Source organism: Drosophila elegans, unplaced genomic scaffold (genome assembly GCF_018152505.1).
Source record: "Drosophila elegans isolate 14027-0461.03 unplaced genomic scaffold, ASM1815250v1 contig_476, whole genome shotgun sequence".
In the NCBI taxonomy this organism is placed as follows: Eukaryota; Metazoa; Arthropoda; class Insecta; order Diptera; family Drosophilidae; genus Drosophila; species Drosophila elegans.
The window spans coordinates 24,701,113-24,720,331 of record NW_024545863.1 but is presented as its reverse complement, the minus strand read 5'-3'; the positions used below and the strand labels follow the sequence as shown (position 1 = coordinate 24,720,331).

Below are 19,219 nucleotides of genomic sequence, written 5' to 3'. Positions count from 1 at the left end.
GGAGCTTAAAATTTTAATAATTTGATTGGATATAACTAATTATATACCAATCAAAATATCTTCCCATACAGTTGTGGGTACTCGGGGTTTTATTCTAAAACATTTAAGTTAAAATAACCTTAATTATGTTTAATATTTAAATATTAATCGGTATAGCTAATTCGTCGACTTCCGCGGGACTTTGGCTTCACTCCGGACCTAGTGGTTGGGGTAAAAGCTTGCATCGTAGTAAAAGCTCTCCGGCTGTTGGTCCACGGCATGCTGGGAACTTTCCGCATCCTGGCATCCTTCGGTGGGTCCATTCATCAGTAGAACAAACGCCGTCAGACGGGACAGATGTGCTAGCGGCACAAGGGCACAAACCGAAACGAACGGAGGCTCCCAAAGGCAACATCCTCGACTCGTTTGGCGCCATATTTACTCGGACCAATCGGAGTCGGTTACTCCGTATTGCGTGACTGCGTGTGTGCGCGAAATAGTCCTCTTTTTGACCCTCCTCTCGTTGTTTGTGTAATTTCGCGCGCTTTTGTGTTGCCCGTTGTCCGGACGACTTATATACCAACGGGTCGGAAAATCGGGTTTCAAAAAAAGGGATTTGAAAAAGGCGTGAGATTTGCGGCCAACTGCTGGACGACTGCCAGTGGGCTGATATCTTAATTAGCCATTTCATGGCAGTTGGCAGACAACAAAGGCTGATGGTAAGCCCGCCGCCATATGGCCAATATAAATCAATTATATACCGCGCGCAGATCTTGACGGTCTGTCAACCTCCCAGGTGTGGTATTGGAACCATTTTTCTTCATTTTTATGAGCAACTGTACGACTTGTTTTATGGGCGACGTTTTACTGCACGCTGGCATTTTTACACTTCCATCAGCAGTCCATTTTTCACAGTTCAGAGCCAAGTTCATGCTTCGTCTCTCACTTTACGATTCATCCATCAAGTTTGCCGAGGCCCTTGTGCTTTAAACTTATTTAAAGTATTTAAGCCTTATTCTCACTCACATTTGCATACCAAGATTTGGCAATTGAATTTAAAGGTTTTTTTTTATCAAATGCGACTTTGAAAATGGCTTGGGGTCTTTTCAGGATTGTTTTAGATCTTAGTATAAACAGTCTTTTATTACTCTTTAAAGTATTCCTCAACCTTATGCTAGCTTTTAGCTAAAAAAATAAATATGTGCTCTTGTTTGGCTTCTCATTACAAAAGCTTCATTTGCATTTTCACCAATTTGCTTAAGATTGCGATTAATTGGGATTCTTTGACAAGTGGCCATGAACTTGATTTTCAAAAGACGTTAAACTCTTGGCAGTTACGAACATTTTTATTTATTTACTGCAAGCAAAATAAATTTTAAATTTTATCGCATTTAATTTGATGTACTTCAAGATAATAGAAACATGTTGGTCTAGGTATATTCCCCCATAAAATATTTGCATTAAAAGACAATTTTTCAAATTATCTATGACAATAAATATATAACTTTTAGCTAACTTAAGCAACGTGCTGTCAAAAAAGAGCTTTGAATTACAACAAGTTATTCGCTTAAAGTCGCGCTTATGTATACATTGAATGTAAACACGTTGATTTGAATCTATTTTCAATTGACTTTTAAACAAATGTATACCTAAATGGAATTTCCGTGAAAAGTGACGCGCAAAGTATACAAATTTCTTTCCTAAAATAATTTCTCTCTACTCTTGAGAGTACCGTATAAAAAAAGAATTTCTGACTTTAAAAAGTCCATTAAAAAAGATTTATTTCCTTTGCTGTATTAAAATTTAAACTTTCCTAATATAAAAGCACTATAAAATATTCAAAAAACGGCAATGAAAACAGCATGCTAACGCTGGTATTCAACCTAAAAATTTGCATTAAAAAGGAAGAAATCAAATGAGTGCCGACCAGTAAAATATAAACTATACCAAACTTCCATTTTGTGCTGTCATAAAACAGCTGTTAATCGTCTCCTGGTTAAATTTTTTATTAGCGTCTTCTTCTCCCACTTCATACAGACAATTTTTCAAGGAAAGTGGAACACTTTGCGCCGTATTAAATGCAAACGACTCGTGCATTGTTTCCTATTCTGTAGTGCTTATCGGTGCTAAAGGCACTTAAACCACTCCTGAGTTTTCAATTTTTCAAGAAAAGCCACAACAAGCTAACCATCAATACGTCGGTTTTCCTTTGACCTGTTTGGAATTGGAAAATAAGATGCGAAACAGGTGAAGCTGGGAAGGTGGTTTGAATTTTTGCCCACACATGTGCAATTAATAAACATCTTGGTCGTAAAGTTTTCCCCAGTCTAATTACAGCAAAGCCTGTTCGACCATCTAACCAAATCCCTGGTGGATCAAAATATGGTTGACTGAGGTTGTCAAATGCGATAGGTAAATAAAAGTGTTTGCCTCTGCAGTTGAAGGAGAAAACCGATTTGTTTGGGAAGACTTTACGAGGGAAAATTCTAATAAAATGAACGGAAAATCAATAAAAGCCAATATAAGAAATGTACAAAGTAGAACGTTGTCATTATTTGCAATTTTGCCGAATCTGACAACGATTTATTTATTTGCAGAATGATATCCGCTTATTTGTCAAACTTGTGTCGCTTGATTTCCATCAACTTTCTTCGATTCATTTATCTAAAGTTGCAATTGTATTAAACTTAAATCAATCTAAAATTTAAAAAGTATGTTAAAACCAACTTAAAATGTTTTCAGTTATTTTCCAATTTAATGGCATCGACACAGTATAAATATGAGAAATTCTAAAACAAAGCATCCATTAGCACATTAATTAAGTCCGTGTACATATTGTACCTGGAACACAAGCCACACGTGCGTGCCGGGGTGGACATTGGTTATACGCTTATCAAGCATACGAAGTGTTGACACATTTTATTAAATTCAGTCTTGCTAAGCTTGATGTCACACTCTAAGAGCGTATTATATTGGGAGGAAAAAGTAATTCTTAGAAAAAATAAAACACAAACAATCAAGAATAATATTATTGGCTCAATACTACTCTTTATTGTCATGCTTATGCTTAAGCTAAAATTTTTATTTAAGATGTAGACTAAAGATTTAAATGGTGCTTAAAGGGGTTAATTTTAAATTAAGTATTTTAAAATTCCTTTTCCTTAATACAACCATAATGTATTTTACTTATAAGCTTATAAAACGGTAATTTTTTATTGAAATAGATAATATTGTCATTGTTACATTATTATTTTTTTAAAATATATTTCCGCTGTTCCTTGCATTTACTTCTAAATTAATTTATTCCATTGAAAGTAGTCAGGGGTGTGGGTGTTTCTGACCTGACTGACAATTAGGCCAATCATGAGGAATCACTTGCCTTGACAAGCGCCCGGGCCACGTGCATACGTACAAATTGATGTATTGTTTTTGGGACGTCGAGTGCCCCATCAAAAGCCATAAGGGAGCTCTCCGGAAAGTGCTGGGCGAGAAGTAGGATCCATGGACAGGCACTCGGTGCAGAGAACGCAAATTCAACGGAAAATGTACGCCACCCAAATAATTTAGACAATGGCACTCGTGCGCACACGCCATGCCCAGGAAACAGGATGTGGCGTACTCCACACATATACTCGTACAGCATCGCAAACCGTCACCTCACACACAAAAGCCACCATAAACACACACCCCAGTGAGGCCACACACAGATAGAAAGCGCCTGACAAAATTCAGAGAAACAGAGGCGACAATTTTAGTGCTATTTTCGGTCATCACTTGGCTTTTCAGGAGGTCAGAGTCAAAAACGGCTGAACCTATTGGGACCCGACAGGGAAACCATCATTCTGGCCCACCTTTTCCATCTGCCCCCCTTATCTTATTCCTATTATACGCTGGTGTGTATCTGCTGGCCAACATATGTTCTAACTTAGACTGCGGTCTCTATTCTTTGCCTGCTATCTCAACAGCTGCAACTACACTTAAGGAAAAACAGACATTAAAAACAACAAAAAGCAGAAATAGTGTGCGCTCACTGAGAGAATTTTTCCAAAACATTAGTAATATAAATAATTAATTTAGCTATCTAAAAATGTATTTCTCAGTGTGTAACAACAGCGCAGTAGAAAATACAAAACACACAAACAGCAGAGCGGAAAACTTCTATTATTATTTGTTTACCACCTTTCTTGAAAGGAGGACCAGAATCTGTTGTTGGGGGCGCATGAGGAATTGCCCTTTGAACGTGTAATTGAGTTTGCACGCAGTACGTGCAAGAAATTTTCAAAACTGATCCAGTGAAAACTTTGGCTCATAATCGAATTTGAAGCCCCGAAAGAAGATGCGTATTTTTATTTGAATAAATTTAAGGCTACAACATATTTTTGTGCGTGGGAGTCAATAAATTGCATTAGGCGAGAGAAATTACCCAACAGAAAAGTTTCCCATACAAAAGTTCGTCTGAATTGGCAGGAACATAACAGCACTGCCGTAAATGGATTGTTTCTGAGTGATCTGATATGGTACACAGATAAGCTGTCCTAAAAGTTGGACTCTGTTCAAACTTTCACAGCTATTTAGCCAGACAACCAAACTTGCCTTGATTGATGATGTTATTTTAGATAAGTTGCCGATGGTTAAACCTGAGTGTATCAGATAAAGCTTCGGAAAATGAATTTTCATTTCACGAAATGAATAGAAAATCCCATTATTACACTTAATTATCTTAACGTCTGATGACATATGCATGACAAATATCCAAATAATGAAATGAAAACTATATTTTGGATTTGAGGTTTTAGCTTAATTGAGCTATAAAACCATATGTACCTTTTTAATGTTTTATTACAAGTCCACATGTTTAATTTGCCTAAAACAAATTGCTCGAGCTTAACAGCCTTTTAAACTATCCGATAACACGGTTCTGCCACTTGATTCCAACAGCTTTCGCAAAGTTTTAATTTAGTTATAGCCACACTTTGCATACCCAACAAGGGAAAACCAATTTGTGCTAAGCTCTGATTTTAACTCAGAATTTATCGTCAGCAAATTGCAATGTGCCCACTTGCCATGGCAAATCGCAGAGCTCATTTGGCCCAATCCGCCCCCTTGTTCTGGCCCCATCAAAAGACCACGAGCGCAGTAAATGGAGCAGACTAACTAGAGAAATGCATCAGGCATAAAGGCGCACAGCCTCCACCTTTAACCCCCTCTGTGATCCCTGTGCATGCAATTTCCAAATTGCTTTCCCTTAGCTGGGAAACAATTTATGTGTGTAAATTGGCCACGCCCACTAACACACACGCACACACTCTCACGCCCATTCACCTTTGGTTGCCAAAGCTTCTTACACTAATTACACAAATTGAACACAATTTATTGTTGCCCTGGAAGTGAAACGCGATGGTTAGTGTTGGTCCTGATGTTGCTCCTGGCGACACGCTTCGAGTGGCAGCAATTTGGTTAATATTAAATAAGTACTTGCATATTAATTATATGCATAATTACACGACCAGACGAGGCGAGCTCTTCTGTTTGGGTGTTTGCTATAATTAAAACATGCTGACATTGCGTATACGTAACGTGACTAGCCGCTCAGCTGGAGTGTTCTCAGAAACAGAATAAAGGAAAATAGCTTTACATGCTTCAATAGCTCTTTTGCAAGAGTTAATAAAAAATTAAACATGTCGTTGCTCTGGAAAATTTGTATGGAAAATCACGTATGCGCAACGTTGACTATGCTCTTGGTGAAATGGAACCATGAGAACGTTAAATCTTTAAGTTTCGAATTTTAAATTTCAAAATCTTCTTTAGCTTTAATTCTAAAAAAATCTATTTTTATTCATCTCTTTGGAATTTTAATTAATTTAAAACTAATATTTTTTTAATATTTGTTTCCAATTTAAGAAAGTATAAAATTCTCATATATAGAATTTTTTAATCTCTTTATTTTTGATCTTTTCAAAACGCAGAACACTTTATGACTTATTTTCATATCCTGTTTCCCGATGCCGTCGGCATACGTGGCCTCTTTGGGTGCGGGATTTGTGACTTCTGCTTCGTACGCAAGTTCATTATGCTTCTGACAGAGTCATTAACAATTTGTTGGTCTGGACTTACAGAGATTTTATTTGCATTCCTTTCCGCTTTTCCCTGTCAGTTGTTTTCCCGGAAGCATCAGAAGCAACAGCAGGAGCAGGAAGAACAAAAAGCCGATCAACAGACCACTCAGCTCTGAGTGTTTTATAGTCCCGGAGTGGCAGCGACAGCCCTAACAACTAACTAACAAGAACAACACCGGCTTAGGGCAGCAGGAAGTATCAACACGAGCCAAGGAAACAAAGTAATCTATAAAGATGGCCGGCGGGGGCAGAACAGCCGGCAAATATGGTTATTCGGACAACAATTATTACAGTGGTGAGTAGATAAAGATAGTGCGGACAGTGACGGAGAAATCCAGATAAGATTGGGACATAAATGTGTGGTTTATGTCGGTAATGTTATTTAACTTTGAAAATATGATAATATCCTTATTCCATTATTAAGGTACTCTTGTATTTGTAAAAAGTGCAATTGTCCGTACAAATGGAAAAAAATTATTTATTCTTTTGATTTACAATATCTTCGAGAGTGGGTACTCCATTTTATTGTGACGCATTACTAATAACTTACATCTACAGGACTAAAAACTAAAATAAGTGTAATTTTAATTAAATTATGCAAAACAAAAAATGATTAAATATTACCTGATTATCCAAAGATTTAACAGGATATACTGCATTATAATTTAAACAAAGCACCCGAAAGGGTGGATCTACAAATTGGCAAGTATATGAGTAAATCTTGCGGGAACAGCGATGTCAGTATAGCTTAGGAGGAGGCAAAAGTTCACTCACCTATAAGAAGCTTATGCAAACAAAAATGACTCGGCTGCACATTCGTCGATGTTTTAATGACTTTAAATCAATTAATTTTAACCCTGATGAGTAAGGTGGCAAACGCCTCACCGGGTCCCAATTCAGCTGTCGAAGATCAAATAATAAAAATTGCTTTTGGACTGGTTCGATTAATTTTTGTTTATCAATATATTGTGGGCTCCATACACAGGCGCAGTATTGTAAAGTAGTGCGAACGATGGAAATGTACAGAGTTTTTGTTGTATACGGGTTATGGGTTTTAAGAAGTAGTATTTATTCCAAAGCCATATAAGGTGGTGAACAGTCTTTTAAACATACGAAGAAATATGTTAATTGATTGATTAATTTATTACACCCATTCACCTCTCTGCACGAAACGAACTGAACTTAATATCTAAATAATAAAAATTATGTTCATTGAAATCTGTCATTATTATTGGTATATGAATAAATGACAAGCCTCATTGTTATTTCAACCCCTAACCACGGTATAATATGTACATTCTCTCCAGGCATTTTGGGGTGGTGGGTGGTTGGTGGTTCGTTGTCCGCACTGTCGCCCATTTGGCGGGCTTATGTTGGCCCGCCGATGGCGTCGTCCCGACATCCTGCTGATGAAGTCCTGCCGCATGCCTCACCGTAATCAGTGTTGAAAAGCGTGTTTTTATTCGAGCCTTGATTACGTATGTATATTCCGCTTGTCAGGGTTTTTATTACATTTATTTCGGTGCGTTTCTTATACACATGAGTAGTACTCGGATTGGAATTTTTGTGTGCTTGTACATTATTTGTTTATGCGTGTGTCGGCTGGGGATTTGTGCGCTATAAATGGTTCCTCGTTTACTCCGCATGTCATTCATGCATGAAAGCAATATAATTCAGTTGCTCGGAGTAATGATGTTTGGCTTGATTTTATCTCACCTTAACGCTGTGAATGTAAATGAGTTTAGGTGAAGGGCCAGCCGAAGTACTTTTTGCATTGTTTGCACAAAGTTTTTGTTTTCTTCTGGTCCAAAATGTCTGCTAACCGAGTTTGCCCGTCCTTATAACGCCCATCCGCAGGCTAGATTTCCGCTCATCCCCAGTTATCATTTAGCCATAGAGAAGACTCTTGTACTTTTAAACAAGTTCGCCGTGTAGTTTTTATTGCCACAAATTGTGCGTTAAGAATTTATTGGTCTTCAAACAAGAAACTGAATAAGCTTGACATCAAAGGCCAACACCTAGAACTGAAAGTAGTATTGAATAAAGGAACATTGGCAAAATTTAAGATGAGTGGTACTTACATTTTGCAATGCCATCACATCATAACATTTTCTGTCAAAGCAAAAAACGCAGTTCTTGTTATATGTAGTTAATTTGATTCGACAGAATTGTTATTTGGGATCCCGCAAATTTTATGTGAACTAGCCTGTCGGGAAAAATATTTAAAATTAGTTGGTGTTCTTACAGTTTAATTAGATGTTTTAGTTAGATTTAGTTGTATTTTTTTCTGGATGCATACATAATTTAGTTTTTTTTTGGTTGTGGGTTTCATTTTTCCTTATAGCCTTACTTGTACATCAAGATTTTTTTAATATTTTTGGATTCTCAGACTTTTGGTTTCTGTATGGATAGATTTCAACGTCTACTCAGCCCATTCCGGGAACTCTTTGGTACTCGGATAGATCACAATTGTCCACACGGTTCCGGTGAAAAGCAAACAGAAGAAGGACCAAAATGTTGGCAAAATGCCGGCCAAGGCCATGTACTTAGTTTTCAGACCCGTATAGCCGGATATGATGGCATTAGGCGGAGTGCTTACGGGCAGATGAAAGGCCAAGCTGCAGGCCAGAGCAGAGGGAAAAGTCAATGTGATGGGATGTGCTTTGATGGCCAGGGCCTACAACGCAAAAAAATGATTATTTAAAAATTATTCAAACAATAGAATTATAAGTCCAAGCCACTTTAAAGTGTCAACAACTTACCATTTCCGAAAATATCGGAATCAGAATGTTGCAAATGGCCACGTTGGAAGCAAAGGCGGTGCAAAAAAGTGAAATTATAATGCACATAGAGACAACCAAGACGTGGTCCATTTTTGCAGCGAATGACAACGACCCGCCCAACATTTTGGCCATTCCGCTAACACGGCTTCCCTCGGCCAGAGCAAATCCTCCACCTGCCAAACGAATTAAGACAAAATATTTAATTATTTCCTTTTCTCTCTTAGCTTAAATCAATAAATTCGATATAAGAAACTTCTTGTTACATACCCAGTAGAAAGCATAGACCAAAAGGCGTATATTTGTTACAGTACAACCAGGAGAGGCAGGCATCCAACGTCTGCCCTGGAAACGGAGCCTTTCCGCAGCAGTACTTAAAAAATGTATACTGCGTGGGCAGGGCGAAGAGTAGCATGGTACAGAAAAATACAGGCGGGCCACTGCCAATTTTTCTAGGATTCATTGAAAACAGACGGGAATGGTAAATGGGAATCAAATGGCCAATCAAAAGGAAAACTTACTGAGCATTCAGAAAGTCACCCCAGCCGGTAAAGAGGCCCGGCCTGCGGGTAAAAAGCAGGAAAATCATCAGAACGAAGAGCAAAGCCACTTGGATCTCGTGGCAGCTCATTGGGCCCAGCTCCTTCTTGCGCTCCTTGATCAGGGCCTTGACCACGTTCTGACCCTCGGTGCCCTTTTTCACCTCCTGGCCCACCTTGCTATTGGGCCGGAAGAGACCCATGTGGGTGATTTGCAGGGAAAGGAATGTGAGAATGATGAGCACAACGACCACAAATGGCAAGGCGTATGCCATAAAAATGGGAAAGTCCACCTTCTCCTCGGAGTTCGGAAAGCGCCTATGGAGGATCAATGGTTTGGGTATGGCGTCACAATAACCGACAATATCAACCCATTCTTACGTATCGTATAGGCCCTTGTAGGTCAGATTTGTTCCAGTTCCGATCAGGGTTCCACAGCCTCCGATTGACGAGGCATACGCGATGCCGAAATAGAAGGCCAACGAGATGGTAGATGGGTGCGGTGGGCTGAGATAGCAGGACCATGAGTAAAATATGTTCCTATCTGCGAAAATTCAACACTTACTCGCCCTCCTCCACCGGCTCCTCTTCCTGTGACTTATAGATAGCAAAAATATTTTGCTAAAAAAAAAAAGTTTCCCTAATTAATATACTAAATGGCGAAAAAGTTCAAAAAAGGTTTTTTTCAATTTTAAGCTATATTTTTAGTCTATTTTTTTAATTATTAATTAATTATTATTTTATTTAATTATTATTTTTATTTATTTAAGTCTTCAACAAACACTTTATAATTTGGAATGGAAATGTGAGCTCCATTTACAAGATTACACAAAATATCACCTTGAAATATAATAGGAAATATATTTATCGGATCCATTTAGTTTTTAGATAAACCATGTTATATCAAAATAATAATAAAGATCTTACCGCATCCATTTCGTTGAGCACTGCCTTGACAATGGGGCACATCATGGCGGTGGCTGCCGAGTTTGAGATCCAAAGTGATATGAAGCAGGTTACCATGATTAAACCGAAGTGCAAGCTGTTGGGACCGATCTTAGTTGGCAATCGACTTTTGGTCAGAGACTTACCGCCTTGGACTGCAGCCCACTATTAGGATAGTTGTAAGTGCGATGCGCTGATGAAGATTGCTATATTCAATGGCCAAAGCTATCAACAAGCCCCCTAGAAACATGACCACGGTATCGCTGAAGTAAAAGCTGCACACCTTCTCCGACGGCTTTGAAAATGAAAGCGAGATTAATTGTAATGGTTTATGCTAAACAAATTGGAAACTTAGATATAAATTGATTGAAGTAATTCTTGATAACAATAATTAAAGCATGTTTAAAAAACACTAGTATGGGGTATCCACTAATTTAAGTAAAGCTTTAAAGGGCGATCACGAAAAGGTACAAATTTTGGGCACAAACACTTACCAAAATTCCAAAAGCTGGCAAAAAAACAACCGGAAACAAGGCGGTCAAATATAAAGGAATGGCCTCCGTAACCCAGAAGAGCGCCATATTGACCACCAAATACATGCATAGCCATGCCTTCGAGAGCGGAAATGAGTCACTATGGGATGTGGTCTATTTTACTTACCTTTTTATCTATCATAAATCCATATAGCAGCAGCGGCAACGTGATGAGGGGTATTATGATGGACGCTTTGCCCCTCCAATGGAAGCCGCAACAGTTTTTTATTGCCCGACCACTTCCTATTTTATTGTTAGCACTGCAAGACAATATCTAAAGTCAGCTGGTCATCGCAAATCGGTTTTTCAAAAACTTACTCAGCCATTTTGTTGTGACTTGTACCACTTTTGTAAAGTATATCTTGTAGTTATGAACACAAATTTCTCATAGCTCACTCTTTCACTGAATAACTTTTAAATCATTCGTTTGACCTTAATACCTTTGCTATATTTTCAACAAATCTAGATTTGGATTTACCAATTATATCTACTATCACCATTTTACTAAAATAAATATTCATACATTCTGTTAAGATAACAGTTTAACAATTTAATTTTGAGAACATTTTTTTAATAAAATATTCTTCATCAGATTTTGCTCTGGTTCTTAATTTCCTGGGCCCAGTCTGGGAAACTTTTGGATTCCGGAAAGATAATCATTCCCCAAGTGTTCGTGTTTAAAATAACCAGCCAATATCCAATAATAGTGGGCAGTATTCCGCAACAGGCCTAGAAAAAGTGAGTTCAAAATGGGTGTCACGACAGCATTTGAAAATGCTCCACTCACAAAGTATTTGGTCTTGATGTTGGCATAATTGCAAACAATTGCATTTGGGGGCGTGCTCACCGGTAGAAAGTAGCACATACTGAGGCTCAAACAAGATGGCAGAGTCACAACCAAGGGATGCATTTCCAGGACGAGGGCCTGTATGGGTTAATGGATCAATTGGCATGATGCTAGATTGTATAAATGATTATTTAGGTCACCATTTCGCATAAAATCGGTAAAACAATGTTTGCAATGACCACGCTTGAGTTAAAGGTGGAGAAAAACATGCTTAGGACGATCGTGATTAACTGCACCGAAATTGATGGCATTCCGATAAGGACTTGCATGGCCCTGGCTATCATTACGTTAACACCACTATTTTTGCTGGCCTCGGCCAAGGCGAATCCGCCACCTGAAATAACATGGAAAATTATACAATATATTTGAACAAATCCAAGGAACCTACCCAGCAGAAACACTAGACCCCAGGGTATTTTCTCATGCACATAGTTCCAGGATAACAACGCATCTAGGGCCTGGCCGGGAAAAGGAGCTGTAATTCGGGATGTTAAATGGGATTGAATTTGCTGAAGGACTAGAGAGACTCACGTTTGCCACAACAGTATCTGAAGAACACATATTGGGTTGGCAGGACAAATAAGAGAAGAACGATAACAAACATTCCAGTTGAACTACCCATTGGCCTAAAGTGGATGTAAGAAATTGACTAAACTTTTGAATTTATGTTTTCTATCTCTGTAATCGGGCACCTACTTGGCATTGAAAAATTCACTCCATCCTGGAAGGAAACCTGGCTTGCGACTAAAAAGGACTATGATCATGAGACCAAAGAAGATGGACATTTGGATCTCGTGGCAGCTCATTGGGCCCAAGCTTTTGTAACGCTCTCTTAAAACACCCTCCAATAACTTTCGATTCGCGGAAGCCTCTTTTATGATCAAGCCCGTCTTGCTTTTGGGTCGAAACAAGCCCATGTGAGTTGTCAACATAGCGATGATCACCAGCGTTATGTTGCAAACCACCAAAATGGGGATCGAGAACATCATGAAGTTGGCAAATGTGACCTCCTCTTCGGAAGTGGGAAATCGCCTGCGGAAAAAGCCCGACTTTGATTTCGGCCTAATCAGATGCATTATCTTACTGATCGTAGATGCCCTTAAAGACCAGATTCGTGCCGGTTCCAATCAGAGTTCCCAGTCCGCCAATTGTGGAGGCGTAGGCCACGCCAATGTATAAGGCCATGGTAATCTTGGACGGATGTGGTGGTCTGCAGGAATTTGGCAGAAAAAATAATAATCCGATTTAAGATTCACCATAACTTACTCGCCTTCCCCTACTGGCTCCTCTTCTTGTGTCATATATACCGGGTATATATTGTTCTGCAAATACAAGAATGGTGGTAAAGTTATATTTGAATACCGCAATACTTACGGTCTCCATTTCGTTGACAACCGCTTTGACAATGGGACACATCATGGCCGTTCCGGCCGAGTTCGATATCCACAATCCCATAAAAACGCTAACACTCATCAGTCCTACAAATAACCTAGAAGACGAAAGTATTCATGAATATAATAATAATAATAATTTAAATAATTCTTACCGCCTTGGACTTCCACCGACGATCTGGATGACACTCAGGGCGATTCTAGTGTGCAGATTGCAATACTCTATACCCAAGGCCACAATAAGACCGCCCAGAAACATGACAACGGTGTTGGAGAAGTACAGTTGACACACTACCTCTATGCTCTAAAAACAAAGTTGTATAAATATCAAAGGTTTTTAAGAAATCCCATTATTCTAACTTCTGTTATGTAATGGTACAACATTTTTAAATATAATTTTTAAACATTAAACTGGATTTGTAAGGCAACTTCCTTGCTATCAATTGAATTAATATAGTAAATTTTACTCACCACAAGACCCAACAATGGGCAAAAGACAATGGGAAAAAATGCAGTAACGTAGATTGGTAGGGTTTCGGTAATCCACAGGAGAGCCATGGTAACGATGAGGTACATACACTTGTACTCCTGACACATTAATTCGGTATGTTTTACGGCAAATCCAAAGGAAATAACCTTTAACTTACCGCCTTGTTGTATTTGAAACCCATCACGAGAAGCGGCAATATGATTAGGGGTATTATAATGATGGCCTTTCCTTTCCAGTGGAACATACAGCAGCGGTGCAGCAAAAACTTCCTGGGTCTAAGGAATTCGGGATATAAGTAATTCGGCTCTTTGAGCTACTTTCCACTTTACTCTGGCTCTGCCATCGTGTTTGGTCTTCAGGCCTGAAGCTTGAATGTGGCCTGAAACCCAGTTAAATATTTGTAAGAAAAATATTTCTGACCTAAAGAGCAGGGAGCACTAAGTTATTCTAACATCTTCAAGGCCAGTGTCCTCGATGCTCTTTTTTGTATCCCGAAAATAAGCGTCAATTTATAAATAGAAATTTATATCTCAACACACATTGATGACATCTATTTGATAATTTTCTCTCGAACCCTTACAATTCCACAATCAAGGAAGGTCAAATGGAAATTAAAGAGAGCTACACAGAAAATAAGAAGAGCAACCTATTTCGTACAATATTAATAATAACGCAAAATATTTTAAAGGAACATTAAAAAAAAATAATAAACAATCAACAATGCGTATTGAATTACGGTCCCACAAAATTATGGTGTTCTTTTCGCGGTGCCCATCATTAAATATTTACTTCAGGCGGTCGCATTCTTGTTTGAGTGCTCTGGAAGTCCTGCTTCAATCTGGCCTAAATTAAATTCCTTAATGTTGGGCAAATCCTTGTGGCCACAAAACATTTCGAAAGATGTCAGAGACAGCACAAACAGGACGCACACATACGCACGAACTATGAACACACTTGCCAGAGGATATTACATAATGCTAGACGAGTGTGAGACCCCTACTTTTATATCTTTTGTATTCTGTCTATTCACATAATCTGTCAAATGACTTTATTGACTGTATTTTCGGTCGGGAAGAAAACAATAAATGGAATTTGATACATATCGGCTGGCAGGACATGTGTCCTTGGCCGGAGCACCGAAAAACGGTTAGGCTCATCCACTCGTGAACCTTAATAATTTACGCTCAGTTTAGCCCTGTTTTTGCCCACAGGCACCGACAGTTTCCATTTCGTATTTCAATTTGCGGATGAGGCGTTCGCCTCTTGCATTCGTTTTGCATATTTCACGCTATCATAACTTACGTTTTGACAGCCTGAACTTTGTCAGGCATTTCGGTTAGGGCTCCCCATGAATTATTATTCTATATGCCCAACATTTGTCGCGCTTTTGATGGTTTAAGCAACCGCAAATTCGTGGTCTTGAAATATAAAACTTACAAATGTCTGAACAGTTTCCAAGGAGTGTATACATAGCAAAAGTTCAAAAACTTCGACCGCACTTGAATGCCATTGAAAACTTTTGCAGAATGGCCAAAGTGGCTAACGATACAATTGTCGGTTCAAAGCTATTCTTAATTGGTATATTATAGTTTTGAAACTCTTGGGAGACTTCCATTTCCCTTGACTTAAAACGAAATATCCCTGTGGCTTATTCGATTCTAAATCATTAAACTTTATCTACTCCAAGAGTGCTGTCACCAATTCTTTTCCTAGCTGTCATTAATATAATTTATTATAATTTATTTATTGAACTGCATTAATAATTATGTAAATCACAATTTTGCGTTGTTTTATTTTTTTGTGCCTAATACAATTATGTCATGAGTTTTTTATATTTGATTTCATATTTTATTTTTGTGCACAGTTATTTATTTATTTTCTGATTAAAAATTCTCGTTCGTATGTAGTCTTTAACAAAATCCCATTGTACAATCTTATTTGGCTGCTCTTGATTTTCTCTACGTGTTGTCTAGAAACACTGATCAAAAGCTTAACTTATTTTTCCGCTTTGGAGCTTTTTGCCAGGAGTTTGGGTTCACGCTTTCCGTTCTATATGGGTCAAATTTGTCGGCAGCAATTTCATCCTGCATGCTATACAAAATATTTTCTCTACTAATTAACACTCTCGGGAGAAGTACACATACATACTAATGTAGAGCACCACAACTTGGTAACATAAAATTCAGAAGATTAATTATTATGGGAAACTCAAAATAAGTTTTAAAGTGGATCTAAGTAGCTTATATCACCATTCAAATTGTATATTTTATGTTTCAATACGTGTTTTATGGAATTTAAGCGTCTATGATTAACATGGCTTGGGAATAAAACTCTTCCATAAATCTTGCTGATCTCTAGGCAAATTGCACAACATTTTTTGCATCCACTTGAATTTTATAGCCTGCCCAGCAGGTGAGGCTTTTGGCTATGCGAAAGCAATCGAAATGATTGCCTATTTATCTGGGCCGAGTGACCGTGAACTGTGAACCATGAATCACACGCCTCAACGCCTCGATGACGACAATCAGGCACATTAACCGCAAAAACATTCGTATGCCAGACCATGCATATATTTTATGTACATACCATATACTACATTATACAGAAAGGGAGTTTTATGGTTAGCCATAGCTTTGGGCAATGGGCCATTGGGCTTTAAGCCTTCGTAATACGAACCTTCTAATTAACAAATCTGTGACGGCGTCGCTTTGGCTGCCTGTAAACAAGATTTTAATTTGTTTGATGTGTGTCGACCGCTGAAGGCAAGTGAGTATGCTCGGCATCGATTACGTGTTAAATTACCCATAAAGCAAACATCTGGCCCAAATGGAGCCGAACAATAAGAGCCTATTTGCAAAAAGTCGGCAGAGTGGAAATGGTTTTGGTTACGCCAAATTGAAATTCCACCAACCGCGTTTTAAATGAATGATTTAAATTTGCAAATGACACATAATTAGAGCCAAGCCTCTTAATCCTAATGACATGCACTTCATTAAACCGCAATGCAAATTTTTAAACAAATTATACAATAAATAAGGCTTAAAATGCTGGGATGAGAATTATTATGATAAAATCAAATTAAAAATTTGAGACATGATTGAGTCGTTATATCAAAAGATATTAAACTTATAATAAAAACTTTTATAAAATTCTTAAATTTGTATGTTTTAATAAATTATGATATTTGAAATAAACTGCCTTCCCTTTGTTGGGTAAAATATACTTTTTATAACTTCAGATCAGTTATATTTTCATTATTTTTTTGTTGGTAAGTCGGTAAGCCTATTAGATTCGATTAATTCAAACGTAAATCAAGATTAAAACTTAATCCCAGACATGCAAGCATTTCGAACATGTTGTTGTCCCGATAATTGCGTTAATAATCCAAACCGTATGTAGCGAGCTCATAAAACATATAAAAGCAGCTGCTGTCATGAAAATATGAATTGGAAATCCAATTTTTATATTATTTTTGTTTATGGCAAATTTTTATGTCTCTTTTGTGTGTGCGTGGGTTGTCATCCAGATTGCTTCTGGCATATGGTCATCGTTTATTCTTTACAACAATGGCATTTGTCATGGTCCGACTAAATTTTTTTGTTTTCCGCATTGTTTGAATATGCATGGAGCTCTTAAACCAGAAAAGTTGATTGGCAAACAACAGCAGGGAATAATCTTTTTTTCCCACCCACTTTTCCACCTGACAAGAATAATTGCCGGTAATTTGTCAGCGAGGCCTCTGAATCGTTCTCCTTTTCTTTTTCCTTTTGCAGGTCACTCGTACAAGAGCATCAACGACGAGATTATCCTGGTCAGCATCATAATGGGGATTACCATACTGGTCCTCATCACCATCGCCCTGTGCTACATTGCGTATGAGAAATGCCAGAAGAAGCGGGAGTATTATATCAATGCCTAAGGGGCATCCATCGAAATCGGAGTCGGACTCGGACTCGGCACCGTAGGATGGGGCTTCCTTTTCTTTTGTCCTGTGTTTGTTTTCTTGTGCAGCGGTGGCACTGCAAGGCTAAATGTCAACACGGTCTGCGACAATGTTGACGTTGACGATTTAGTTGGCCAACAAAAATAACCCAGAGTGGCTGCAACCGGGCCCCATTTTCCCCCCAGAAGCCCCCAGAAGCAGACACGTATACAAATCGGAAGGCAGTGGAATTTGTTCTGTTTAAACGTTTCGCCATCTCTGTTGGTTTTGCCACAGTTGCAGTTTCTCGAGTGTCAGGAAACATGGCTCTATTGTTTGGCCACTGTGCACAGTGGGTTCCATTTGGCACTTGACATTTGTCCAGCCAATTAGTCTTTCGCGTTCGCCATTCTTTCGGTCGTATTTTTTTAGAGGTCGTTAGGAAAATAATCAGCACAAAGGATAGCTTTGTGTTTGGCAAGCACTTTTTAAATTTTGCACTATTTTGCTCTGGCAGACAAAGAAATTTTTAGGACATCAATAAATTCGAATTTTTATGCCGCACCCTGAAATTTCAATTTAAAATGCAATGCACTTGAGGTCTCCACCATGCAGCAACCTTTTGTTTGTCAAACCGAGAGGGAATAATAAAAAGGAGCCAACCGAAACCTCGCCACACGCAATAATGGCAGCGAAAGAAATATAAGCGATACTTTTGCAAGTGCGCGGTGTCGATATTGTTGCCTTTGCCTTCCAAAACTGAATGGTGGAAACATTGTGCATATGCAACACTGAGAAAAACTGTTCTGAAATTGATAGCTTTAACTTAAACATGACATTATTATACAACTGGATAAAATTACAAAACAATGCAAACAAATTTCTTTTATTTTTTAATTTAATGAGTTTGAAATAAAAATGGTAAAGAATAATTTATTTTTAGTTTCAAAGTATTGCCAGTAAACAAACAAATAAAAGTTCATTCGAATACATTTTGTAAATAATATTTTATTTTATATTTTTAATATTTTAATTATTAACATTTTACGAAGCTCTAACTTTATTCTGTGTGTGTTCTGGCACAAATATTCCAATTTCCAATATTGACAGCGCGGGAGCATTTAACCAACCAATGGATAGGGACAGAGACATTCCCAGCTAGTGAGTGACTTTTCTTATATCCTTTTTTTTTGTCCTTTTTGTCTGCTTTCTGTTTCTGTTTGTTTCCTTTTTTTTGGATAGGGGGTGCTTAAGACCGTAGCTCGAGGCTGTAATAACAAAAACAGTAAGGGAAACTCGGTGCAATGCACACGAACAAAGCATAAAGGAACAATAAAAGAAATCGTCCTGCGATATCGTGGTAGCAAAGCGATTCCGAACTGGAGATAAAGGCCAGAAAGAGTTGGCATTAAATTAGAGCAAAATGGACCACTTTTAAAGGTCTTTCCACAAGCTGAGCTGAGCTGTGAGCATAAATTAAGGGTCTTTTCGGCCGGAAGGCCACAAAAAAATATATGTATGTTCAATATAAAACGTATTCCGGCTCACATCCCAAATAAAAACCGACACACATCCGCCTTTTTGGGCAATGTGTCGGGAACTCAATGTTAATCAGCTTAGACAACCTCCGTCATCGGTTTCCCAGAGTTTTGTTGTTGTTTTTCCTGCTTTTTTTAG

The 19,219-nt window shown here is 38.2% G+C and overlaps 3 protein-coding genes across 4 annotated transcripts; 1 reads left to right on the top strand and 2 right to left on the bottom strand.

The window, feature by feature from the left end:
- Positions 1 to 276: 276 nt before the first annotated feature.
- Positions 277 to 18,464, top strand: LOC108136978. The gene is made up of 3 exons (XM_017258470.2): positions 277 to 698; positions 6,134 to 6,390; positions 17,394 to 18,464. Exons 2-3 carry the CDS (start codon positions 6,330 to 6,332, stop codon positions 17,537 to 17,539), a joined length of 207 nt encoding a protein of 68 aa, XP_017113959.1. The 5' UTR covers positions 277 to 698; positions 6,134 to 6,329; the 3' UTR covers positions 17,540 to 18,464.
- Positions 7,592 to 11,331, bottom strand: LOC108136977 (protein I'm not dead yet 2). 2 transcript variants are annotated; one of them, XM_017258468.2, is made up of 13 exons: positions 11,211 to 11,331; positions 11,020 to 11,152; positions 10,854 to 10,970; positions 10,506 to 10,654; positions 10,342 to 10,456; positions 9,980 to 10,035; positions 9,796 to 9,921; positions 9,397 to 9,732; positions 9,146 to 9,327; positions 8,858 to 9,051; positions 8,395 to 8,772; positions 8,177 to 8,301; positions 7,592 to 8,119 (listed from the first exon to the last, which is right to left on the bottom strand). In XM_017258468.2, exons 1-11 carry the CDS (start codon positions 11,216 to 11,218, stop codon positions 8,518 to 8,520), a joined length of 1,671 nt encoding a protein of 556 aa, XP_017113957.1. In that variant the 5' UTR covers positions 11,219 to 11,331; the 3' UTR covers positions 7,592 to 8,119; positions 8,177 to 8,301; positions 8,395 to 8,517. The 2 variants fall into 2 exon arrangements, with proteins under 2 accessions (XP_017113957.1, XP_017113958.1); XM_017258469.2 differs by having other exon boundaries at positions 8,446 to 8,772.
- Positions 11,422 to 14,078, bottom strand: LOC108136976 (protein I'm not dead yet 2). The gene is made up of 13 exons (XM_017258467.2): positions 13,950 to 14,078; positions 13,778 to 13,895; positions 13,602 to 13,718; positions 13,286 to 13,434; positions 13,114 to 13,228; positions 13,006 to 13,061; positions 12,824 to 12,949; positions 12,436 to 12,771; positions 12,271 to 12,365; positions 12,128 to 12,214; positions 11,880 to 12,073; positions 11,680 to 11,817; positions 11,422 to 11,621 (listed from the first exon to the last, which is right to left on the bottom strand). The coding sequence occupies exons 1-13, from the start codon at positions 13,961 to 13,963 to the stop codon at positions 11,481 to 11,483; spliced, it is 1,686 nt and encodes a 561-aa protein (XP_017113956.1). The 5' UTR covers positions 13,964 to 14,078; the 3' UTR covers positions 11,422 to 11,480.
- Positions 18,465 to 19,219: the final 755 nt, after the last annotated feature.